Genomic DNA, 27685 nt, shown 5'->3' on the forward strand with positions numbered 1-27685 from the left:
AAACAGCTCGTCATCTGGCCTTTTTTCACCTTCTCGATCAGCTCATGTACTGGCGACGAATTGCTTGATGCCCTCCAGAGCGAAATGCAATGCGTACACTAGATACGAGTGCATCCATTCTGCCGGTTTTAATACCACCGTTTTGTCTGAAAAATATTTTGTTGTTGGTGACACACACGACTTGTGCACAAACATATCAGTGTACAGATGTGTGCTGCTTCAGAGGACAGATGCGTTCACATTCCAGTTTGACACGAGCGAGCGAGTCACTTGTACGTTTGAATGTGAACCGTCAAGACTAGCGAATCCAATCGGAGTGAAAATTCAGAATTGCGCAGTGAGGCTTGTAACGTGAATGTAGCGTTAATGTATTTTATTACAACAAATTTATGTGAGGCACCATCTGTTGGAATGACTAATGCAATGCACTTTATTACTACAGGCATTATAAAATAGATTCCAACAGATGGAATCTCTCCGGTGATTACTTAGATTTCAACCTGTCTTAGCACAGCTAGTATTTATTAATAAACCGTAATAAAGAGAATGCACACAAACATATGACTCAGACTGCATTCAGGAAGTTTTCAAATTTAAAATAGTGCTAAGACTCGTCTGGATTGCTCAAATACAGTAATCCCTCGCTATATCGCTTCGAATTTTGCGGCTTCACTCTATCGCGGATTTTATATGTAAGCTTATCTAAATATATAAAGCGGATTTTTTGCTGCTTCGCGGGTTTCTACGGACAATGGGTCTTTTTACTTCTGGTACATGCTTCCTCAGTTGGTTTGCCCAGTTGATTTCATACAAGGGACGCTATTGGCGGATGGCTGAGAAGCTACCCAATCAGAGCACACAGTTAAGTTCCTGTGTGCTGATTGGCTCAGCGACAGAGCGGCGAATTCGATACCGCTGCGTTAACCAGGAAGTCTCGTCTCGCTCATTCAGCATCAATGTGTTTCGCTGTGTAAAGAGTTAACTTTTGTGTTTATCTTTGTGCGTAGTCAAGCCCTTCATTATGACTCCAAAACGATCTGCTCCTGCTACTGCTTCAGGGGCCGCGCCCAAGCACCAATGGAAGATGCTGATTGCCGAAAAGGTAAAAGTTTTGGATATGTTGAAGGAAGGGAACAGCTACACCGCTGTAGGACACCATTACGGCATCAATGAGTCCACGATTCATTTTATTTAAAAATGAGGAAAAGAATATAAGATCTACGGCTGCAGTGTCCTTTAACCAGGGTGCAAAACGAGTTGTAAGTCGACATAATAAGACGATACTCCGGATGGAATCTGCTTTAGGGATTTGGATTGAAGACTGCCGGAAGAAGAACGACGGCGGTGCTACACAGTCGCCTGAAGAGGCTCCTTTAGAAGAACTGTAACGCTCTCCTTTGTTGTGCAGTAAAATTAAACTCATCGTTATCAGACAAGTCATCGTGTCATTGTAGGTGAGTAACCATAATTAACTTACAGTACTTAGTACATGTACGTATGTTTAGTGTCACTGTACACACATTTTACTGTATACAATTTTTCTTGCATTGTACGTATTTATTGCTGGTGGCCTGTCTATCGTAATGGCTGTAACATATGTGATATCGGAGACGCTCGATATCTTTAAAATAATATTTAGTTTTAACTGTATATAAACAGTGTGCTTACATACATAAATTTCAATGAATCTTACCTAATATCTAAGAGAATACAAAGCATTTATGCTGTATAACTGTGCAGGAAATGTTAATAAGAGTGTGGGAGAGTTTATAAGGACTTAAAATATATAATAATTACCATATGAACATATGGTTGTTACTTCGCGGATTTTCCTCTTTCGCGGGGGGTTCTGGAACACAACCCCTGCGATCGAGGAGGGATCACTGTACTGACTTATGATTTTCAGGCATTACCTTGATTGCACTCCATGCTGAACTGGAAAGAAAATCCAAGGGGCTGTTATAGCTGTGGTCAATATTGAAGCGTAGAAGGAAATCCAGCTCTCGGGGGTTGATCTCTCTATTCATCAGCAAAAGCTGCAAAGTTCAAAATGGGATACAGAAAAGTGAAAAGGCATGAAGATTATGTACCATCTGGTGCTGGGCGGACGGTAGCCTTTATAGAAACTCTATAGTTGATCTGAAGGAGATTGAAGATTGCAAAGTGGTGGCAGGGGAAAGTGTAGTTAAGCAGCATAGGATGGTGGTCTGTAGGATGACGTCGGAGATCATGAAGAGGAAGAGAGGGAGGGCAGAGACAAGGATGAAATGGTGGAAGTTGAAAAAGGAAGACTGCAAGGTTGAGTTTAGGGAGGGGGTGAGACAGGCACTGGGTGGCAGTGAAGAGTCACCAGACAGCTGGGCAACTACAGCAGATGTAGTAAGGGTGACAACAAGAAGGGCACTTGGTGTGACATCTGGAAAGAGGAAGGAGGAAAAGGAAACCTGGTGGTGGAAATACAGTAGAGTATACAGAGGAAGAGGATGGTGAAGAAGAAGTGGCATAGTCAGAGAGATTCGGAAAGTAGACAAGAGTACAAGGAGATAAGGCGCAAGGTGAAGAGAGAGGTGGCGAAGGCTAAAGAAAAGACGTATGATGAGTTGTATGAGAGGTTGAGCACTAAGGAAGAAAAAAAGGACCGATGGGCTAGACAGAGGGACCGAGCTGGGAAAGATTAGCAGCAGGTTAGGGAGATAAAGAATAAAGATGGAAACGTACTCACAAGCGAGGAGAGTGTGTTGAGCAGATGGAAAGAGTACTCTGAGAGGCTGATGAATGAAGAGAACAAGAGAGAGAAGAGGTTGGATGATGTGGAGACAGTGAATCAGGATGTGCAACGGATTAGCAAGGAGGAAGTAAGGACAGCTATGAAGAGGATGAAAAATAGGAAGGCCGTTGGTCCAGATGACATACCTGTGGAAGCATGGAGTAGTTTAGGAGAGATGGCAGTGAAGTTTTTAACCAGATTGTTTAATGGAATCTTGGAAAGTTAGAGGATGCCTGAGGAGTGGAGAAGAAATGTACTGGTGCCGATATTTAAAAATAAGGGGGATGTGCAGGACTGTAGTAACTACAGAGGAATAAAATTGATGAGCCACAGCATGAAGTTATGGGAAAGAGTAGTGGAAGCTCAGTTAAGAAGTGAGGTGAGGATTAGTGAGCAGCAGTGGGGTTTCATACCAAGAAAGAGCACTACAGATGCGATGTTTGCTCTGAGGATGTTGATGAAGAAGTTTAGAGAAGGCCAGAAGGAGTTGCATTGCATCTTTGTGGACCTGGAGAAAGCAAATGACAGGGTGAGGAGAAAGGAGCTGTGTTATTGTATGAGGAAGTCGGGAGTGTCAGAAAAGTACGTAAGAGTTGTACAGGATATGTACGAGGGAAGTGTGACAGTGGTGAGGTCTGCGGTAGGAGTGATGGAGGTGGGATTACATCAGGGATCGGCTCTGAGCGCTTTCTTATTTGCAATGGTGATGGACAGGTTGACAGACGAGATTAGACAGGAGTCCCTGTGGACAGTGATGTTTGCTGATGACATTGTGATCTGTAGAGATAGTAGGGAGCAGGATGAGGAGACCCTGGAGAGGTGGAGATCTGCTCTAGAGAGGAGAGGAATGAATGTCAGTAGGACCACCAAGACAGAATACATGTGTGTGAATGAGAGGGAGGTCAGTGGAATGGTGAGGATGCGAGGAGTAGAGTTGGTGAAGGTGGAGGAGTTTAAATACTTGTGATCAACAGTACAGAGTAATGGGGATTGTGGAAGAGAGGTGAAGAAGAGAGTGCAGGCAGGGTGGAGAAGTGTCAGGAGTGATTTGTGACAGACGGGTATCAGCAAGAGTGAAAGGGAAGGTCTACAGGACGGTAGTGAGACCAGCTATGTTATATGGGTTGGAGACGGTGGCACTGACCAGAAAGCAGAAGACAGAGCTGGAGGTGGCAGAGTTAAAGATACTAAGATTGACATTGGGTGTGACGAGGATGGATAGGATTAGAAATGAGGACATTAGAGGGTCAGCTCAGGTTGGACGGTTGGGAGACAAAATCAGAGAGGTGAGATTGCGTTGGTTTGGACATGTGCAGAGGAGAGATGCTGGGTAAGGCCTAAGAGAAGGTTTATGGATGTGGTAAGAGAGGACATGCAGGTGATGGGTGTGACAGATCAAGATGGAGAGGACAGGAAGATATGGAAGAAGATGATCCGCTGTGGCAACCCCTAATGGGAGCAGCCGAAAGAAGAAGAAGAAGACTATAATTAGAATACAAATGTACGATTCAGACATTGAAATGCTGACTGAATTTTTCCACATTACTGTCAGGGGAGATAAGTCACATCATCCTTGTTAGTGTTTACTGCCTGAGCCACAAAAAGGAGTCAGTTGGTTATCAACACTCTAATGATGAATCATTCTGACCTTAGAATACTGGTGACTTCAACCAGGGGGACTTTTGAGGGCACTAAAATTTTAATAGAGCAGATCCAGTGAATGTAATATGCTGATAGACGTTTGCTCCTTCCATTGTTAAGATGTGGCATAACTGGGCAGATCTGAACACATCTTACTGCCATCTACACGCCTACAGCAGCCAAACTAGAAGTTCTTGGGGGTGTTGTTTATTATAATATTTAGATTTTCCTTTTAATTTCCTCTTGGGGAAAACTAAAGAATTATCTATCTATCTATCCTGCTGACTATACAAAAATATCTATCTATCTATCTATCTATCTATTCTGCCAACTACACCTAATTAATGTCTATCTATTATATAGTGCCTTTCATATCTATCTATCTATCACACTTGGACACATGACTTTACCTGAAAGGCAAGGTGAGCCGTGAAGGTGAGCTTGTCCCGTTCAAACAGTCCACGGCTGATGTAGTTGAAGGAGGAGAAAGTGATACAGTCGATGAGGTTGTCTACTCGCTTCCTTATGTCCTCTGAAGGTTCGGCCTGCTGCACGGCCTTGTGAAATACAACATTAAATGCCTAAAGAGAAAGAGACTTGTAAAGGAGAAGGGTCACATCAGCCACTGACATACTCATCATGCATATCTTACCTTGAGTGAGAACTGGTACATTGGGTTTATTTTATTCAGGTCGTTCATGATGAAGTAGAGGAGAGAGGACCTTGCCGCCACTGGACGGTAGAACTCACGGGCTTCATTGATTTTTAGCTCATTAACTTTGGCCTCCAGCACCTAAGGATATGACAACACATTGGTGAAGCCCACATTACACTTTCACGGCCACAAGAGATTTGTGTCTTTATTGCATATTTCAGGTTTCCTGTCAGCCCTTTCTTGAGGGTCAAAAAGTGGTTTTAGTGGTGGCTGACGTGCTGTACACCAAACCCTGGACAAATCAAAGGATGTCTGAGAATTCAATTATTCAATTTGGACCTGAAGGCAGGAGCCCCAAATTCAAGGTGATGTTCCACTTTATCAATACAAACTTTAAAACATAAGGAACCTGAAACAAAAACATTAACTCCAAAAGTTTGATGTCACAATAATTGGTGCAACATAAAATGAATTTGTCTCCCCACAGTAGTGGAGGATGAACATTATTGGATGATAGTAGAGCATTACATGATTCTGGATGAGATCAGTCCATACAGCCCAACACAGCTCACCAATCCTTTTCACGTAATTCCTTCAAAATAACATCAAGTCCAGTTCTGAATGTTCCTGAGATCCTACTGTCCACCACATTGTTTTACACATCTAAGTCTCGACCACATGTATGCATTTTCATTTAAAAATGACCTTTATCCGCACTACCCTGTCATTTTTGACCCCTGTAAACAAGAGCGTTTGTAAGAACGTACCTCTGAAAACGCATCATCAGTGTTTTGGTGTGGCGGGATGTAAATGTGGTTTTCTGAAAATGATACTCTAACCAGGCTCTGATTGGGTCATGTTTATTTCATGGCCATTCCCTGATTGGATCCTGCTCGTTCCAAAAGCTCATTCCCTGATTGATCACCTTGTTCAATGTGTATTGCAGCTGCAGCCATCCCGGACCATCACACTTTCCATTGAAAGTATTTATTCAAGTCTTGTAATTCCCATCCATTTCCCGGTCTTATTCAACTATTCTTGTGTGCCTCAGCAAAGACTGCACAACCATTTACTAATCTGGGTACCAGACTTAACAAAAGGTGGGATCACACCAAGATAGTAGGGTAGACGCACACTGTATTCGTCCATATGAAGAAAATGCCCAACAGCAGGGGTCGGCAACCTACGGCATACAGAACGATTTTCAATGGCACCGTGATTGAATTGAAATATAGTAAAAAAAATATATATATTAATTACAGAACACACATTCACGCCCTCACCTACGTTTTGGGGATGCGACTCACCAGTAAAAGTGTTCAGTGCCGGGCGTGGTACATTAAAAACCTCTCGTTATTATATTTTAATATAAATCAAAAAACTCGATGTTCACTCTTTTCAAGACTCTTGTACGAATGAATATGGATTTGTACAACAAAAGAATCGTGCTGTGTGTGCGTTATGCTGTGGAAGTGTCGTGTGTCGTACGTCAAGTGTACAAAGACATCATCAAACTAAACATCAGTCCACGTTTAAAAACTCTGATGAGAAAAGTGAAGCTATAAAAAGGGCTGTTTCTGGATTTAAGAAACAAAGTATTTTAGTCAAATAATTGGAACCAAAAATAAAGCCACCGAATGTAGTTATACAAACGCTTCACATTGTTTGATTAAAAGCTCAGGTTAATAATAAAGAGTGATTAAATTATATTAGAATTTTTCATCTGCGGTGGGCTGGCACCCTGCCTGGCGTTTGTTTCCTTCCTTGCACCCTGTGTTGGCTGGGATTGGCTCCAGCAGACCCCCGTGACCCTGTAGTTAGGATGTAGCGGGTTGGATAATGGATGGATGGATGAATTCTTGATCATTATTTCTCATTCAAACTATGCATTTTGTATTGCAAAAACGTGTAATTTATAATTCCTAATACAATTATTAATAAACTAGGGGGCTCTGCCTCCTGCTCACTTCGCTTGCCAACCCCCTGGACGGGCGCTATGTGCCACACACTTCAGGTCTCTGCTGCTCATGTATGAGGAGTTCACTTTCACCAAACAACAAATCTTTTATATTCTCATGGATACGCCTCTTCATTGGGAGTAAACACTACTTTTTCCTGATGGCAACACGAATTAGACGATCTGCAAGTCTCCGACTAAAACTTTAAAGCCGAACAATATCTACATACTTCTGTCATATCACCTATGTCCGTATATTCAATCTGTTTTCGCTGTTCTGTTATTTCACTGAGTAATAATTTCTCTTTGTTAGCACTACTAACTAACTTACCATCAGTTTTGTGAGTCTTTCGATTTTTAGTACTTTCATAATCTCTAACCTGCTCTGCATGTGTATCACTCCAACGTTTTTGAAACTCTTTACAACGTTCTACTTTGTCTTCTACTCTTTGTCTTTTATTTCCGACCTGGCTTGGAGCTGAGAGCGCAGGAACTATGGCTGAAAAGAGCATTCACATGAATGAGAAGTGATTGGACCGTGGGTATAGTTGTCAATGTTTGAGACTCGTCAAAATCTCTTGGCAAAAAGTCTCATCTTGCAGGACCTGAAATTATCTCCGAGAAAATCTTGCCTCAGAATTTCCTTTTATAATAGAGAGATGTGTTCAAAATGAAAATTTGACAGAACATTCTTTTCACATATGATCCTATGCATTTTAAAATGTTGAATGAGCAATAATATAAGATCCGGTTATAATGGGCTTTAAAAGTATATACTGTGGCGGGTGGCTGGAATCCTTACCCGACCTGGTTGCCCATAGGATTGGGGAGGGAGGGGAGTATTATCGGGACAGTTTCTCCCCTGGGCCAATAGAGGGAAGCCCTCTTGGTTGTGAACATGGGAGCTCAACCCTGTTGGAATCTGTGCCCACTGCCATGGGGTGCATGGACCTTTTCAGGGCCTTATTTGGTCACACACCGGGAGGTGTGGCCGGAAGAAGCTCATTGGGCACCTACTCCAGGTGCCCTATAAAAAGAAGCCACCTCACTCCATAAGTTGGCCAGAGTCGGAAGGAAGAGAAAAGTCTGAGGACGAGTGGAGGCAGAAGGACTGGTGGCAAGGAGGAATTATGGTGTGATGTGTTGCAACACTGGTACTTTGGGCACAATAAATGGGTTTACTGTGGCAAAACATGTCTCCTGCCTGTCTTTGTCCGGGTTGGCGTGACAATACTTTTGAAGCCTATTATAACTGGACCAATTGTGATACTATATACACTTACCTAAAGGATTATTAGGAACACCTGTTCAATTTCTCATTAATGCAATTATCTAATCAACCAATCACATGGCAGTTGCTTCAATGCATTTAGGGGTGTGGTCCTGGTCAAGACAATCTCCTAAACTCCAAACTGAATGTCAGAATGGGAAAGAAAGGTGATTTAAGCCATTTTGAGCGTGGCATGGTTGTTGGTGCCAGACGGGCCGGTCTGAGTATTTCACAATCTGCTCAGTTGCTGGGATTTTCACGTACAACCATTTCTAGGGTTTACAAAGAATGGTGTGAAAAGGGAAAAACATCCAGTATGCGGCAGTCCTGTGGGCGAAAATGCCTTGTTGATGCTAGAGGTCAGAGGAGAATGGGCCGACTGATTCAAGCTGATAGAAGAGCAACTTTGACTGAAATAAGCACTCGTTACAACCGAGGTATGCAGCAAAGCATTTGTGAAGCCACATCACGCACAACCTTGAGGCGGATGGGCTACAATAGCAGAAGACCCCACCGGGTACCACTCATCTCCACTACAAATAGGAAAAAGAGGCTACAATTTGCACGAGCTCACCAAAATTGGACAGTTGAAGACTGGAAAAATGTTGCCTGGTCTGATGAGTCTCGATTTCTGTTGAGACATTCAAATGGTAGAGTCAGAATTTGGCGGAAACAGAATGAGAACATGGATCCATCATGCCTTGTTACCACTGTGCAGGCTGGTGGTGGTGGTGTAATGGTGTGGGGGATGTTTTCTTGGCACACTTTAGGCCCCTTAGTGCCAATTGAGCATCATTTAAATGCCACGGGCTACCTGCGCATTGTTTCTGACCATGTCCATCCCTTCATGACCACCATGTACCCATCCTCTGATGGCTACTTCCAGCAGGATAATGCACCATGTCACAAAGCTCGAATCATTTCAAATTGGTTTCTTGAACATGACAATGAGTTCGCTGTACTAAAATGGCCCCCACAGTCACCAGATCTCAACCCAATAGAGCATCTTTGGGATGTGGTGGAACAGGAGCTTTGTGCCCTGGATGTGCATCCCACAAATCTCCATCAACTGCAAGATGCTATCCTATCAATATGGGCCAACATTTCTAAAGAATGCTTTCAGCACCTTGTTGAATCAATGCCACGTAGAATTAAGGCAGTTCTGAAGGTGAAAGGGGGTCAAACACCGTATTAGTATGGTGTTCCTAAAAATCCTTTAGGCGAGTGTATAACAAAATTGGTAGAATTATGTCAGCACACGGAATAACATAGTAACATAAGTTCGGCACGACACCACTGAAAGATTGCTGACCCCAGCCCTACAGGACAAGTCCGTATCTAGGAATCCGTGAAAGAAGATGTAGATGAGATGTAACGTATTCTCAGGTGTGATCTATGGAACAGAAGCAATGGCACTTTCAGAAGATCACTGCAAGCGTTTGGAGGCATTTTTAGGTTATCTTGGATGATTCCAGGGCCTTCTTAATGCAAGGGCATGCTGGGCAGTTGCCCGGGGGTCCCACGAGCATACGGGCCCATGCTAATCTATACATGTTGTGACTTGCTGTCAATAAATAAATACTCTACTAAACTATAAATATTTGTTATTGTGTTACAAGTGGACATTGGCATTTGCCTCTTATTTAGTATCATGGTCACCTCTGCCTCCTCATGTGCCTGTATGTGTATGGACGCATTACATCACGTAAAAGCGTATACGTTAACGTCACTTTAACTCAATTCTCGGCAAGGAAATCTCGCAAATGTTTGCGTTGAACACTTGATTAATAATAAATAATTCCTGATAATTTCATACTGTGCCATCTCCATCTGTTTGGTTTACCAGTTGAGTATTATTTATATACTGTATTAACATTTTTGTGTTTTTCAAGGCTCAGGTTATTTGTTCAAATGTTTGTTTTGATTAATCTTTGCTGTACAACATGACTTTTAATGTTTAAACACTAATTTTGTTGGAAGTACCAATACAATAAATATATGTTTCATTTTATTGACCATTTACATTTTTATTCCTGCGAGTGGTTGTGTAGGTAGGGACCTATAATGCTGTTAAGATGGCCCTGGGCGCTCCTTGTGTCAAATGATATAAAACTCTGAGACATGAACAAGGAAGTCCAACTCATCGTTAAAAAGTGGTATTTGGCCCGGGGTCGGTCATGTCCTTTACTGGCTGTTGCAGTTAGTTATGCAGGGGAAATTCAATTACTGGAGGGGACTGGGGAGTCGCAGGACAGGAGCTTGAGATACTGGATAGGAATGATGGTGATCTCCTTCTTCTGAACAGCGGTGGACAGAATATTGTGGACCGGAATGGTTGCCAACATCGATTGAGGACGTGCCACATTAAGAAAAGGAAGAATTGAGGGAGAGGCTTTCATCTCTGACTCCTGGGTACCTGTTGAAGATTCTGGTGTTGCCATTCTTTGTTATCTGTTCAGTTGATCCATCGGTATAGGTATGCGTCCAATTGTCCAGAGCAGCATGTCCCAACCTGTGGTCCGTGGCAGCATTGCGAGTGGGCCGCAGTTAACCCAAGAAGAAACCCAGCCCACCAACAGCTCTGACGATCATGCTCAATACACAGCAGCAGGTGGATCATGGGTAACCCCAGAGGAAACCCCATCATCCATCGGTTTGATAATCATGCTCTGTTCACAGTGGCAGTATCAGATGCCAATCATGGCCGACCGTAGACAAAACCCCATCATTCACTGGTCTGATGCTCACGCTCAACTCACAGCAGCACCATGGGATGCGGATCGTGGCAAATCCTGGACAAAACCCAATCCACTGCTCCAATGATCGCTCTCGATTCACAGCAGCAGCATCGCAGGTGGACCATGGGTCATCCCAGAGGAAACCCCATCATCCATCGGTCCGATGACCATACTCAATTCACAGAGGCAACATCAGATGGCCGACCCTGGACAAAATCCCATCCATTGCTCTGATGATCGCACTTGATTCACAGCGGCAGCATTGCAGGTGGATCATGGGTGATCTCAAAGGAAACAACATCATCCATCGTTTCGATAATCATGCTCAATTCACAGTGGCAGTATCAGATGTGGATCATGGCTGACCCTGGACAAAACCCCATCACCCACTGGTCCAATATTCACACTCAATTCACAGTGGCAGCATCACAGGTGGTTTGTGGCCGATCCTGGATGACCTCCCCTGACACCACCAACTCTGAACTATCGTGCTCGATTTACCATGGAGGAAAAGCATTGAGGAGCATGCTTGATTCATCTAAAACTCTGACGTTCTGATGATCGTGTGGGACATCACTTTGATGATTGCACTCGATTCACTGAGGGGAGCCACCCTGATCAGATGATTGTGTTAAATTCAAGGAGGGGATACCAAAAGTCGGTCAAAAAACCCTAGTATGTGAAAAAACTGGGTCATGACGCCACAAAACCTGGGAGGCACGTTGGTTCTGGATGTATTCCATGGTGAAGGCCTTCATCTCAGCACTGCTGTGAAAGCCTTGCTTGCCGATGTCAGGGAGGCTGCAGTGAGTTACCCGGTGTGTCGACTTTGCTCCACGCGTGGTCCTCAGGGTGCTGAGGGATCTCTCTGGGGTTGTGGTTTGAGACGTCTTGCTAGCTGTGTTCAAGATTCCTCATCTGAGGAACAAAGCTTCTGCTTTTCAGTCTTCCTTTTATTGGTTGAGATGACCTGAAAGCCAATACAACTTGGTGGCTTGAGCTTGTGACATCTCTGCTGTCCTGAAGAGGCTGCAACCGTATTTAAAGTTAAATTCTATGTCACTAAGTGATGCTGGGAAGATGAGGGGGGGTTAATATCTTGAGCCTAAATGGTTAAGGAGCCAGCAGCCGGGGCTTTGATGGGGGTATGAGACGTGAAGTTCTGTGACATGAGAAGTGATGGGAGATGCTTGTCTTATTGGTGGGATTACCGCGAGGGCAAATAAAACTTCCACGCTTGTGTCCGTGCCAAGTCATTGTTTAGGCAGCGTCTCAACTCTAATTCTAAACAGACACAGTGTGATTTAATGAAATCCGTATTCGCCACCATGCTAATCGTACTTGAGCCTTAAAAAAATGAAATAAAAAAAATAAAATAAGCAGCCGCTGAAGTTTAGAACAATTAATACATAGAACGGAAAAAAAAAGTTCAAAGGCAGTCAGGCTGGCTGCAGGCTTCATTCACAAATAAACGTGGCTTGGCACGAAATGAATCACTGTGGCATTCCGTGGTGCAATCTGCATGCCAAGGACATTCTTTCAACTCGACAAATATGCACATCCCCTTTGGTCACTGTGTGAGTAGAAATCCCCAGCAGGGGCTCTCCCGCATAGCGTGTATTTCTTTTATTTTGTTTAATTTAACTTGGGTGACATAAACAAGCATTTTACTGATGTGTGACTAATGGGGGCCAAGAGTGCAAAAAAACGTACAATAAATAACAGTGGGAGAGCCTTGTGCCAGGGGAGGACTCGCTGGATAAACTGCCAGGTTATTTTTATTCCTTGCAGTTTCGAGGGCTGGTGGGCTCATTTAGGATTTCTGCTCTGATCATCAGGTATCCATTATTTTCTAGGGTTGGCACTGCCAGCCACAAGAGCTGCAACAGATGCAGAGAGGCCAGGTTTACCTTGCCAGTCAAGTACCCTGTGGTGACGCCTGCAAGGGAGAAGGACCTCGCCCCAGCACACAAGAGGGCAGCTACCCTGGTTTGCATGGGGCCCACAGGATGGGAGTTTAGAAGCTCAATCCTTTTGGGGCCTGTGGCCAACGCACTGGGGGTGACCGGATAGTCCCGGAGACATGGATTGCAGCACTTCTGCCAAAACAGGAAGTGCTGCCAGAACAGGAAGCAGGTACATCTGGGGTGCTTCCTGGTGCCCATGCACCACTTCCTCCACACCAGGAAGTACTGCCAGAAAAGGAAGCAGGTACAACCGGGGTGCTTCCTGGTGCCCATGCACCACTTCCGCCTCACCAGGAAGTGCTGCAGGAAGGTCATCACGGAGCACCTGGAGCACATCCGGGTACAATATAAAAGGGGCCGCCTCACCCCAATTGGGGAGCCGGAGTTGGGAGGCAGAGGATGGAGCTTTTGAGGAGAGGAGAGGAGGCAGTTGAAGAATAAGAAGAAAGAAGAAACAAAGTAAAGGACTGAACTGAGTATTGTGGTGATTGGTGCACTGTACTGTGCAGAGAAGAAATGAACATGTGTTTTGGAACTTGTGAGAATGTGCATCTGTGTGCGTCGAGGCCGGTTTCCCACAACCCCTTTAACTTGTATGAAGGTCCTAGCATTGAGGCAGGAGCCTACAGCCACTTCTTCTTTGATGATGTCAATGTCTCCACTGATAGCTAATAAGGCCTAATAAGGAATAAGGGACACTGGAGCACCCAGAAGAATCACAAGTGGGACTTTGACTTTGGTCTCCTCAATTTGAGGCACTGCCCCAATGTGCCATCCAAATCTTGATTTCATATTGTCTTTTCACATGACCTTTTGGGTTCAGCCATCGTTCTGTGGCCGTGTGGCAATTTTTAGGTTAAGGTTTTTGCACAAAGGCCCAACGGAGTTGGATCCCTTCTGGCAGTACTGGAATTTGAACCGGCAAAATTTCAAATATCAGCACAGATCTTAAACCACAGAGCCGCCACTCGGCCTGAAGTATCCTCTTCTCAGACACAATGAATCCAATTTAGGCTCATGGGGGGTAAGGGAGCCTATCCCAGCAGCAGTGGGCCCAAGGCAGAACATATCCCTGGATGGAGTGCCAATCCATTGCAAGCTGCCAATTTAAATTATCCAGCTAAACTAACAAGTATGTCGTTTGGGATGTGGGAAGAAAACTAGAATATCTGAGAGAACATCCACACAGACATGGGGAGAACATGCAAACTCCATATGGACAACAACCAAGCGTGGCATTTCGAGCCCAGGATGCTGGATGTGTGAAGCAGTGGCACTAACCTCCAAATCGCCATGCTGTTCTAGTATGAAAACTTAATGCCAATGCTAAGCAGTTCTTACTTCAAAAAAATATGAAGTGCCAGGCTCCCCAACCCTGAACTGGATTAAGCAGGTTTGAGAATGTGACATTCTAGCATTTTATGGGGTCATCATCATCACATGTTACAGGGTTACAGTAGTGATATAAAGTATGCTCTACCTGACTACGATTCACTGCTTGCCATGAAGACAACGCAGTGTGTCCCAACGTTATGGGCAGTGACACACACACACACACATATGATGCAGTCAAGTTGGCAGGGTCACACAGTGTGCCAAACGCTGGCATCTGAACCTGTCCTGATGCCAATTATCTGACTCTCCAAGCTCAGAGCACTCAAGTAAACCAAGCGTGATGCAATCTAAATGTGCATCAGATCACCTCAATGGGAGGATTCGTGGACCGCAGTTATATCTAATGGAACGCCGGACGGCGGCAGTTTCATGGAGAGTGCTGGGGAATGATTATGAGGAATGAGGATGCCAGTTAACTGATGGCATTTCCAGGTGGCCTCATCCCGCAATTTCACCTTCATTTCAATCTCCGCGGCGGTGTGCTTCGTCGTCTCCAGTTTCTCCACCAGGAAGTTGTCCCCTAAGAAGTTGCTCTCGGCCGCAGAAAGTCGGGTTAACAGCTCGTCCTCCAGCAGCTTCAGCTCAATCTTGAAATCGTTCTGCTGCTTGGTAAGTTCAGACTGCAAAGGAGAAAAGAAACAGAAAGCTGGAACAGCCATAAGGAAATTACAAATGAAGGCTTCCCATAGACCAGCCAGCCCCCGGTTCCCCCCCCCCACCTCCATGCACAACATTTACGACAAAGTCGGGAGCAGGGTGGGTGGAGAAGATCTGCAGGACACACTGAGGGGAAAATGAGAACAGCACGCCAGCGGCAAGCCACATGACACAAGCCGAGAGCTGGCGGAGCCTCACATTTAGGAGGAGACGCCGTTCCTGAGCGGGGCACCGTGGGAACCCTAGAGAGCCGCAATTAGGTCCTCACAGAAAAACACATCAATGTCACTGGAGTTCCCTCACGACGAGCTGCCGACCGCAATTTCTACAAGTTTTTCTTTTATATTTTATAAGGGTGCTTACTGTGAAAGGGGGCTATGTAGAAGAGGGGTCTGATTCTGTGTTTTGCTCTCCGAAAAAAAATCTACCCAACAATATTTAGGTAAACACACAACGCAGCGGGGTGGTCGGTTGTTCAGTGGGCTCTAGCTGTGCCCGCTCTACTATTTTGGTGTTTCAGACGAATGTCTTTAATTGGCACTCCTTTAAATCCCTGGGTCTACATCCTTCAAGGGGGGGTTTGGGTGATGAACTGTTGACCGCAGCCATGGGCCACAACCCCTGATGTGACATCTAGTAGTTCATAACTGAGATGGACCATGGCAAGGTGCCGGGAAGGCTTCCTGTGGAAAACTGTGTGCAGAAGTTGACTCAACACAGAGAAACGAGGGGGTCACAGGGCAAAAATCAATAAGACTTTCTATAAATCACTCTTCTTGAGAACCGCGCCTTTAAATTACTGTCCTCAAGTGGGCTCCAAAAATAAATAACATTAAAACTGCAAGCAAAATTCAGTCTATGATGTGCTGCCATTCCTTTGTTTGACATTAGAACAAATCCCCTCCCTAGTTGCCACCACCCTCGGTACCTGCAGATCCCCCTGTGCAGTCCTGGCACCCTGATCTACCACTTTAGTCAGTATCTGTAGATCCTGTCTTCACGATCTGTGGCACCCTGATCTGGCAACCACCCTCGGTACCTGCATATCTCCCCTGTGCAGTCCTGGCACCCCAATCTGCCACCACCCTTGGTACCTGCATATCCCCACTATGCAGTCCTGGCACCCTGATCTGCCACCTTAGTCAGTATCTGTAGACCCTGTCTTCACAATTTGTGGCACCTTGATCTGCCAACCACCCTCGGTACCTGCATATCCCTCCTGTGCAGTCCTGGCACCCTGATCTGCCACCACCCTCGGTACCTGCATATCCCAACTGTGCAGTTCTGGCACCCTGATCTGCCACCTTAGTCAGTATCTGTAGATCCTGTCTTCACAATCTGTGGCACCTTGATCTGCCAACCACCCTCAGTACCTGCATATCCCTCCTGTGCAGTCCTGGCACCCTGATCTACCACCTGAGTCTTGCTTCTCCTGAGTCACCTTCTGTCAGACTTAACAGGTAGAAAATGATTTGTTAGTTGTGGTGATTGTACTTCAAAAATACCTGATGCTATCTATAGAAGGTGTACCATAAGGACCTACTCTGGGTACTTTTCAATCTACAAACTTCCATTAGGTCGGATTATCTCAAAGCACAAGGTGAGCTACCACAGTTATGCAGATGACAAGCAGCTTTACTTATCTATAGCGCCTGATGACCCTGATCCTCTTGGCTTTCTGATCCTGTCTCTTAGCAGTATTTCTAATTGAATGAGTAATAACTTTCTCAAACTAAATAAGGAGAAAACAGAAATCTTAGTGTTTGGCAGACATGGATATAATGAGGATATTAGAAATAAGCTTAAACCCTTTAGACAGAGGTAAAGAATTTCGAGGTAACTATTGACTCTGACCTACACTTTAAATCACATATTAACCAGATTACTAGGACTACATGATTTCACTTAAGCAATTTAGCAAAAGTTAGACCTCCTAAAACTTTACAAGACTCTGAAAAATTAATTCATGCTTTTGTTTTTCAGTCGACTAGATTACTGTAATGCCCTCCTAGCAGGACGACCTAAGAAAAATGTCAAATGGTAACAATCAGTGCAGAATGCAGCAGCCAGAATCTTAACTAGGGAAAGAAAATCTGAGCCTTAGCGTTGTTACATTCATTACCTGTGTCATTCAGAATTAACTTTAAAACACTAGTAATGGTTTATAAAGCCTTAAATAATCTGCCCCTTCCTATAAGTTGGAATGCCTGTCATCCAGCACCCCAAGTCATAACTGCTTATAATTCCAAGAGGCAGCCTTTTGCTCTTGTGCATCTAAAATCTGGAATTTTCCACTGATAGAAATTTGACAGGCTAGTCCTGTGGATCTTTTTAAAAAAATGCTAACAACCCATTATTTTAATATGGCCGTTTCATAGCTACCTGTATATATTTCCTCAAAGACTACGTAGGCAAAGAATGATCACATTCTTTAGGGATTCGCTGTCTCTACTAATCCCCACTGCTGTCTCTTCTGGTTCTTCTAGGGGTGGTGATCTGCCCCACCACCACTTGATCAGGGCACTATCCTGCTCCATGAGATGATGAAATGAAGGTGTGTGCCTCAGCTGACCAAAATCATCAGTTACTATCATGTGAAGCCTGAAAACCATGAGGACTGATTAACGAACATTTATGTTTGGTAGAATGCCCAGTGGTGGCTGAGCCGTCTTTTGGCCTTGGAACCCCTGCAGATTTTGTTTTTTCTACAGTCTAACTGGAGTTTCTTTTGTTTTTTCTGTCCTGTCCATAGGACATACCTTTTTATTTGTTACTTATTGTTTAATATCATGGCCTAATCTTTTTGTGATTTTTGTTTTATATAACTTTGCGATCTTGTAAAGCACTTTGAGCTACACTGCTTATATGAAAATAGGCAGTAGAAATAAATGTTGTTGTTGTCTGAATTTGGGAACTGATCTGTGACCTCAGTCAGAACCGGCAGATCCCTTCTCTGCTTTCAGTAGCACCCTGATCTGCCACCTCCCTCAGTACCTGCAGATCCCTCCTGTGCAGTGTATGGCACCCTGATCTGCCACCTCAGTTAGTATCTATAAATCTCTCCTGCAAAGTCTGTGGCATCCTGATCTGCCACCTGAATCGGTATCCGGAATTCCCTCCTGCACAGTCCGCAGCATTTCAGTCGATACCCTCAGATCCCTCCTGGGCAGCCTGTGACACACTCATCTGCCACCTCTGTTACCTGCCAATCCCACCTGCGCAGTCTGCGGTACCCTAATCTCCCACCTTAATCAGTACCTGCAAATCCCTCCTGCATAGTCTGTGGCACCCTGATCTGCCACCTGAATTGGGTACTGACCTGCCATCTCGGTCTGTACCTGCAAATCCCTCCCGTGCAGCTCATGGCCCCCCCTTATCTACCACCTCCTTAACTACCTGCAGATCCCTCCGAAGAAGTACATGGCACCATGATTTTCCACCTCAATCGGGTACTAATTTGCCACCTCATTTGGTACCTGCAATTGACTCCTGCACAGTCTGCAGCACCTCATTCGATACCCGCAGACCCACACCTTGATCTGCCACCTGAATTGCCATCTTAATCGGTACCTGCAAATCCCTCCTGTGCAGTCCATGGGCCCCTTATCTACCACCTCTCAAAGCAGTTGCAGATCCCTCCCATGAAGTACATGGCACCCCGACTTGCCACCTGCAATTGACTTCTACACAGTTCGCAGCACCTCACTTGATACCCACAGATCCCTGCTGTGGAGTCCATTACACCCTTGTTTGCCACCACAGTTGATACCAGCTAATCCCTATTGCGCAGTCTGCTGTACCCCGATCTGGCACCTTAATCAGTACCTGTGTGGCTGAGTTAGTTTGTTTTATTGTGAACATTCTCAAAACTTTTTTTTTATATATACTGAACTTCTTTTGTTTTATATATATTGTAAATTTTATTTATTTTTGAATGTAATCATTGTATCTGTTGTATATAGTTCCTATTTGTCTGTTGTAGCGGGGGGGTCACTTTAATTGATGCAACACCCACGGGACGCGCATGTAGCGTACAGCAGACTCCTGGCAAAAGCTGGATGACGCTTTTGCAGGAGACCGAGAGCGCCTGACGTTGCATGTGCTGACTGTGCCCTTTACTGCTTGTCTTGTAGGTATGTTGCAACGTTAATTATTGTTCTTCATTATTGTTGTTTATATTCAATTGTTAAATTTTGTATTTATTGTATTTGTGTATACATGTTTAATTAAAAGAAAAAAGCTGGATGACGCAGAAAAAAGCTGGATCGCTTTTGTAGAATAAACGGCAGAATTCGGGTATTGCTGTGTCTGTCTTCTTCCAAATCACCAGCAGCCATTCTAAAGCCGCTACATAAAACTGGTGCCGTGACCCGGATCCACTGATCAGCTACTGCCGATCGCCGAGGTCAAGCTGTGTGCTCGTGACATCGTGGGATATCAAGTTGGTGGAAGTGTGGATCTTTTGTAGCTGCTGAGATGGTTTTTGGTGTTTTGCATAAGCGCAACTGTGGTTAATATAAGTTCATGTTAAGAGTTAGTGACATAAGTTGAAATATTTAATGTAAACTGCTTTATAGTTCTTGCTCACTGTTATTGTAACTGTTTTGTTCCTGTGTGAGATATGGCAGGCAGAGGTCAACATACCTTTAATATTTCTACACAACTTCTAGGCAGGGGGAGGGGTTTGTTTAATATAGATGGAGCAGCTGGTAGGACCTCAGTGCTAACCTATGATTTAAATGAACCATTTGAATCAGAAAGTGTAAATGACATACCTGCCCCTGAACCTCAATTCTCGACTCCCGTTACAAATGACAACACTGTACAACAATTACGTGTGTTAATTGGTGAGTTGGGGAGCCAGATAGGTGAATCCATAGCCAGCTGTTTGCTGGCTAGTCAGCACCCATTCACTCCAAGTCAGCCTCCACCAGCTGAGTCAGCTAGGGTTGAACCACCTGACACAACCCTAAACTTGTCCAAAGTGAGCTTAGTAGTGAGGCCAGATATTAAAGAGCCCCCGATGTATCGTGGCGATGGTGCAGACAGATACTCCATTCAGGAGTGGATTGAGCTGATGGAGGTGTACCTGCATAAAAAAGTCCTTCCAAGTCATGAACAGGGAGATGAGGTCCTGAACCACCTCCTTGGTAAGGCAAAAAGTATAGTCAAAGTGGGACTGAAAAGCAACCCCTCACCTGGTGTTACTGTTAACCCTGAGACAATCTATTCTATATTGAGACGTTATTTTAGTGAGAGCCCTGCTTCATGTCTACCACTGGCCGATTTCTATGCCACCCAACCAATAGCAACAGAAACGCCAATAGATTACTGGGTCAGGTTGAACACAGCTGCTGAAGTGGCTAATAGGCACTTGGGACGTCAGGGTAGTAAATTAGAGAATATGGATGCAGAAATAGCCATGATGTTTATCCGAAACTGTCCTGACCGTAGTCTCGCATGTGTTTTCAAGTGTAAGCCTACAAGCAAGTGGTCAATTACAGAGGTACAAGAGGCTATAGATGAGCATCAGCGAGAATGCCGAGCTAAAAGATCAGGTGCAGACATGATCAAGTCACATGCTATACAAGTGGCCACTACCGTAACAAGTAGCAGTGTGCCAGAACCCGAAGTTGCATGTGCTCATGTGAACACAGCCAGGTGCAGCCCGCCTAATCCAACCAAGTCAAGTGAGGCAGTCATTTCAGAGCCAAATGCTCTGGAGCGTGTGTTAAGTATGCTGGAGAGAGTGTTGGAGCGCACCAGTCAGCCTGTTCATGCTACAGCTAGACCACAGGCTTCAACCCCAGCACGTTTCCCTCCATGCCAAGTCTGCGGGACGCCTCTCACTCAACACGAACACATTGTATGCGGGAGAGGAGATGTCTAACCTGTCTAGAAATAGGGCATCAGCGGAGAGACTGCCCCAAAGCCATTATTGCACAAAACGTTAGCTCATCTGATCAGGGAAACTAAGTTGCTCACACTCAGGAGGGGACAGTGTGAGTAAAAATGTTGAAGCCCTCAACCTTGATGAAGATGTGCAGTTTGTGTATACAAAGTGCCTGAAATCTGCCCCACCTGGGAGTACTGTACTGTTTCAGAACATGATTAGACTTGATAAAGCTGACAGTCTGTTTTATACCAGTGCACAGGTGGGTGATAAAGTCTCATTACAAGCGTTGCTCGACACCGGCTCTATGGCTTGCACCATTAATGAGGAAGCTGAGCAGGTGCTAAAGAATGCTGGATTGGCACTGGAGATTGACAATATCCAGACTGATGTTGTGCTCATTGGCTGTGGTGGAGTTGAGGTTAGGCCCAAGTGCATTTACAACTTAATGATGGAGGTGTATGGATGTGCATTCAGTGTGCCTGCCCTGGTTGTCCCTGGGCAAAAAGACCAGCTTATCCTGGGCACAAATGTTATAAAGCACCTTCTAAAGTGGTTCAAGCAGTCTCCCCAGTTCTGGCATGTTGTAAGCAAACCTGAGTCCGCTAAAGCACCTGAAATAGTGCAGTTTCTTAATATGCTGTCTGGCATTAGCAGGTGGAGAGGTGAGACAATCCCAGAGGCTATTGGAACCGCCAGGTTGGCGCAGGCAGTGACTCTTCTCCCTAAACAAGAACACCTGGTTTGGGCCAAATTACCTGCAGCCTCACCTCTTTCTGAGGGCAGTGCCATTTTGATTGAACCATCTAAGGCACAAACTCACAAGAAAAGCATCATTGTCTGCAGGTCGGTGTGCTCCATGAGTGGTGATAAGTGGGTCCCAATAAGAATTTTGAACACCTCTGACAAACCAATCATCTTAAAGCGCAACACCAAGGTTGCAAATGTGTCACCCTGCATTGCTGTTGAAGATTTGGATGTGACCACTGGACAGACACCAGCAGAGGAGCTTGAGCTGCAGAGTCAGACGCTGTGTGATGAAGTGGCCAACAAGCAAGGTGACCCTCCTTGTCCCAGTTTTCACGATAGCCTACATAAGTTGGGGTTGGAAGATCTGGATATTGACTCCTGTGAGGTGTCCCACCACTGGAAATCTCAGTTGCTGCAGCTAGTGCAAAAGTATGAGGATGTGTTCTCAAAGAGTAAGCTTGACTGTGGGATGGCTAAAGACTTTGTTCACCACATCCATCTGTCTGATGATCGACCCTTCAGACTTCCATATCGACGTGTCCCACCAGGGCAATATCATAAGCTCCGTCAAGTGCTCACAGAGATGGAAGAGCTTGAGATCATCCGCAAGTCTAACAGTGAGTGGGCCTCCCCACTAGTGCTTGTTTGGAAGAAGAATGGTGATCTCAGGATATGTGTGGATTATCGCTGGCTGAACACGCACAATCAAGGACGCACATCCCTTGCCACACCAGTCTGACTGTCTTGCAGCTCTAGGAGGGAGCGCCATCTTTAGTGCCATGGACCTTACCTCTGGCTTTTATAACATCGCAATGGCAGAGGAACACAAAAAACTTACAGCTTTCACCACACCTATGGGGCTGTATGAATTTAACAGGCTCCAGCAGGGCCTCTGTAATAGCCCTGCAAGCTTCATGTGCCTCATGATGGGTATTTTGGTGACCAGAACTTCCTGACGATGCTCTGTTACTTGGATGATGTACTAGTGTATGCACCCAATGAAGCTGAAGCCCTCAAGAGGCTGGAGATGGTCTTCAGCAGGCTCCATGCTCATGGACTGAAACTGGCCCCAAAAATGCCAGCTACTCAGAAGAACTGTGAGGTTCTTGGGGCATATCGTGGATGAAAGTGGTGTCTCAACTGACCCTGACAAGGTCAAAGCTATCGCTGCTATGACAGAGGCTGACCTTATGATGGAGGATGGCTTAACGCCATCACAGAAGAAGATCAGGTCATTCTTGGGCATGGTCATGTACTATCAGCAGTTCATCCAAGATTGTTCCAGTATAGCCAAGCCCTTGTTCGCCCTGACTGCTGCACCTAAGGGGAGGAAAGGGAATGCACGAGGTGCTGCTTCGTTCAGGAAACTACACCCAAGTGACTGGAGGCAGGAGCAGCGTGACTCATTTGAACAGTTAAAATCTACTCTCTTGGACTCTGTTGTCCTCGCACACCCTGATTTTAGTCGACCATTCATCTTGTCCACTGATGCCTCGCAGGATGGATTAGGGGCTGTGCTATCTCAGGTCCAAGAGGGTGAAAGTAAAGCACGCCCCATTGCCTTTGCCAGTAAGGCTCTCACCCGTGCTCAGAGCAACTATCCAGCGTACCGTCTAGAGTTTTGGCACTGAAATGGTCTGTTTGTGATAAATTTAGCCATTGGCTAAAGGGACACAACTTCACCGTCTGGACAGACAACAATCCGCTAACCTACATCCTCACAAAGCCCAAACTCGATGCATGCGAGCAGCGATGGGTAGCAAAACTGTCCCCATACAACTTCGACATCAAGTACATCTCTGGTAGTAAGAACATTGTTGCAGACGCCCTAAGCAGGCAGCCCTTTGTCCAAAATCGTGTTTGCCAGAGGCTCATTAAAGAGCCGTACAAAGCACTGTTAGAGGAGTCGGAGCAGGTTAGAGAGGGCATGGTCCAGGAGGCATTTAGAGTCAGTGCTAACAACCAGAGTATCAAGTGCTCATTCCCACCTGAGAGCCTTAGACATTGCTCTATGACAAGCGGTGAAGTGTCTGCGGTCCTTTCAGGTCATATGGAATGGGACCAAGGAGCCAACCAAAGGGTGGTCACTTGGTTGGCTCAAGACCTGGAACAGCTAATCCCACCTGGCCAAGATGCTTTGCCCGTCTTCTCACTCCAAGAGCTCCAGGATGAGCAAAGGAGAGATGCTATATTGTCCCAGGTCATCCCATTTGTCACCCGAGGGAGGCGGCCGTCAAGGAGAGAAAGGGCTGTACTATCGCTGAAGGTTCTTAAGACTCTGAAACAATGGGAGAAACTGAAAATGCTTGATGGTATCCTGTACAGAGTATGTAAAGACTCAGTGACTGGGAAGAAGCGCCACCAGTATATGACACCTTCCTCCTTAGTCACACATGTTCTTCGTGGTGTCCACAATGATGCCGGTCATCAGGGTCAGAGTAGGACACTGTTCCTGGCAAGGCAGAGATTTTTCTGGAGTACCATGGAGCACGATGTCCGAGACTATGTCAAATGCTGCAAACGCTGTGTAGTCAGCAAGACCCTGGAGCCAGAGGGAAGAGCCCCACTCGAAAGTATCAAGACTACGTACCCCCTTGAGCTGGTTTGTCTGGACTTTTGGTCTGCCGAGGACTCCAGAGGAAGGAGTGTGAATGTATTGGTGGTGACAGACCACTTCACCAAGATGGCCCATGCTTTCTGCTGCTCAGACCAGTCAGCAAAACAAGTTGCCGGCCAGCTCTGGGATAGATATTTTTGTGTCTATGGATTCCCCAGAGGATCCATTCAGACCAAGGGCGAGTTTCGAGAGCCAACTGATCCAGGAGCTGTTACAAATTTGCAGGTGTGAAAAAGTCAAGAACAACACCTTATCACCCAATGGGGAATGGCCACACTGAGAGATTCAATAGAACCTTAGGGAACATGATCAGAGCCTTACCGCCCAGGGATAAGATTAAATGGCCGCAAATGCTGCAGACATTGACTTTCGCATATAACTGTACAGCTCATGAGTCAACTGGGTATGCTCCCTTCTACCTCATGTATGGGCGGGTCCCTAGACTGCCGGTAGATGTTATGTTCCACAATGTGGAGAGGAACAGTGATATCATTGACTATGATAGCTATGTCAGGCGAATGAGGGATGACCTCAAGGAAGCTTTCATCTTGGCCCAAGTCAACACTGAATCCAGCCAGCGGCGCCAGGCAGACTTGTACAACATGAAGACAAAAGGTGCAGACATTGAGGAAGGAGATCGAGTTCTCTTGGCAAACAGAGGTGAACGTGGTCGCAGGAAGTTGGCTGACAGATGGGACTCTACACTGTACACTGTGGTCTCTAAAGATTCAAAGTGCCATACATACCACATCAAAAACACCATCAATGGACAGGAGAAGATTGTTCATAGGAATTTGATCTGCAAGCTAGCTTCTTGCCAGTGGTATTCGAACAGGAAGTGGAGCCTTCCTTTGATAGTGGCTCTGAACCAAGTTGGGACCAGTGTGATGTGGATAGAACTGCCTCTGTGACTGGATCAGAGTTTGACCCAATAGAGCGTACTACCAGTTGGGTAGCAGAGACTTTAGTTCCTCCCGAAAGAGAATGTGCATCATCTGAATCTCCTGAAGTATCCACTGAGAATGCTGTGCCAGAGGCTGACAACACCCAAGCAGACAGTAGTGATAGTCATGCTGGACCATGTGTCGATAGTCATAGTGTTGGGGTTGAGACAAACAGGGCCAACAACAGTGAAACGGATAGTTTGCATGGTGCAGAAGTGCCAGAACCGAACCACAGTCATCCTGAGGACCAAGTAGCTAGAAGATCGATGTCAGAAACCACTTTGAGACACGATAGAGCACCAAGTAGCACAGTAGGGCACATCAGAACAAGAGTAGGAAGGATAGTAAAACCAGTTAACAGATTGATTCAGAACATGACGCAGAGAAACAAACAAGCTAGTGGTGGTGTTAGTGGGTTAGCCAAAACTTTATTTTTGTGAACAATCGTCAGTTATCCTATTGGAATAGTTCTAAGTTAATTAGCAATGTGTATAATATGTATACTTCTGTTAAGTAAGTTCAATGTTGGAGTAACAGTCATTTATTCATTAAGATGAGATTGTGTATAAGGCACTTTCTTATGCAAGTGAACATTGGAAGTCTGGCCAGCTTCCTTTTGACACTTTCCCTTTTGGTTGGGAGACGGGTTTTGTCGCACGTAAGAGTACTGTGATGTACTGTGAGAAAATAATGACATGTTATGTTACTGTTATTTAGAACTCTGCCATTGCCTGACCCTCAGTGTTTTGAGAAGTTCAGGGGGGAGTATGTGGCTGAGTTAGTTTGTTTTATTGTGAACATTCTCAAAACTTTTTTTATATATACTGAACTTCTTTTGTTTTATATATATTGTAAATTTTATTTATTTTTGAATGTAATCATTGTATCTGTTGTATATAGTTCCTATTTGTCTGTTGTAGCGGGGGGGTCACTTTAATTGATGCAACACCCACGGGACGCGCATGTAGCGTACAGCAGACTCCTGGCAAAAGCTGGATGACGCTTTTGCAGGAGACCGAGCGCCTGACGTTGCATGTGCTGACTGTGCCCTTTACTGCTTGTCTTGTAGGTATGTTGCAACGTTAATTATTGTTCTTCATTATTGTTGTTTATATTCAATTGTTAAATTTTGTATTTATTGTATTTGTGTATACATGTTTAATTAAAAGAAAAAAAAGCTGGATGACGCTTTTGCAGAAAAAAGCTGGATGACGCTTTTGTAGAATAAACGGCAGAATTCGGGTATTGCTGTGTCTGTCTTCTTCCAAATCACCAGCAGCCATTCTAAAGCCGCTACACCTGCAGATCCCTCCCATGAAATCTGTGCCATCCTGATCTGCCACCTTAATCAGGACCTGCAGATCCCACCTGCCACCATCTGCCACCTCCCAAGTACCTGTAGATGCCTCCTGCAGTGCATGGCCACCATGATCAGAAACCTCAATCAATACCTTCAGATTCCCCCTGCACAGTCTGTGGCACCCTGATCTGCCACCTGAATTGGGTACTGGTCTGCCGTCTCAATTGGTACCTGCAAATCCCTCCTGTGCAGTCAATAGCTGCCTGATCTACCACCTCCCTAAGTACCTGCAGATCCCTACTGTGTAGTCTGTGGTGCCCTGATCTGCCACCTCAATCGGTACTCATAAGTCCCTCCTGCCCAGTTCCTAGCATTCTGACCTGCCACCTGCTGATCCCTCGGCAGCGTAAGATTACCGCATCTCGTCTAGCCCCGCCCCCTCCATACTGAGGCCAGATTTGTCCATACATGGTTCCACTTCCTGTGCAACTCTCCACCCTTCTCTTCCTGTCTCTATAATCAATTCCACCAATGCCATCCAAAGTGCCACTCTCAGACTGGTTTACACCATAAACTGTTCGTTGATCTTTCTCTAGCTTTTCGTTTCTCTCTCGTCTTTCTTCCCTTTAGCACTTACCCGGCCCTCTTTTAAATGGTGGCAGTCCCAGCCGCTGTTCGTTAATCACGTGTCACTCCTCCATTAGCGACTGCACATTGTGTGAGCCGCTCGTCAGTGGTGGTTAAGCCTTCAGGAAAGAGAACTTCAAAATTCTAAACTCTATGAATACATTGACAGTTTAAGGCCCACCCCTACAACACGACTTATCACAGGCCGGGATACGTGGTGAACAGGCAGGGTTTCGAGGCATCGAGGGGTATAAACCATCACCTTTAAATGCTCCAGATCAGGCCGCTCCAGATTGACCACTTCGGCCAGCAGCTGGTCTTCCAGGCCGTCTCGGGTGACTGTAAAGTTTAAAAGTGTTGTCTGGGCCTGTATTTCAGGCTTGTAGTGCGGATTTGCCAGTTTGGTGTGCAGGATCAGCCGAAAGTCCGGGTGAAAGCGACATTCTTTGTCACCGATGCGAATGTAACTGTGGGAGAGGTACGTGATTGGTCACATTTGGTAGAAAA

General features: G+C 45.3%; 1 protein-coding gene across 1 annotated transcript in view; it reads right to left on the reverse strand.

Moving 5' to 3' along the window:
• Nucleotides 1-27685, reverse strand: part of LOC120530679 (dynein heavy chain 11, axonemal-like) — a 645801-nt gene that overhangs the window by 113888 nt on the left and 504228 nt on the right. The window contains 5 exon segments of the mRNA XM_039755100.1: nucleotides 1914-2036; nucleotides 4819-4989; nucleotides 5061-5201; nucleotides 14846-15010; nucleotides 27441-27645. Coding sequence (XP_039611034.1) covers nucleotides 1914-2036; nucleotides 4819-4989; nucleotides 5061-5201; nucleotides 14846-15010; nucleotides 27441-27645 — 805 coding nt within the window.

The sequence above is a fragment of the Polypterus senegalus genome, chromosome 6, assembly GCF_016835505.1.
Source record: "Polypterus senegalus isolate Bchr_013 chromosome 6, ASM1683550v1, whole genome shotgun sequence".
Lineage (NCBI taxonomy): Eukaryota > Metazoa > Chordata > Cladistia > Polypteriformes > Polypteridae > Polypterus > Polypterus senegalus.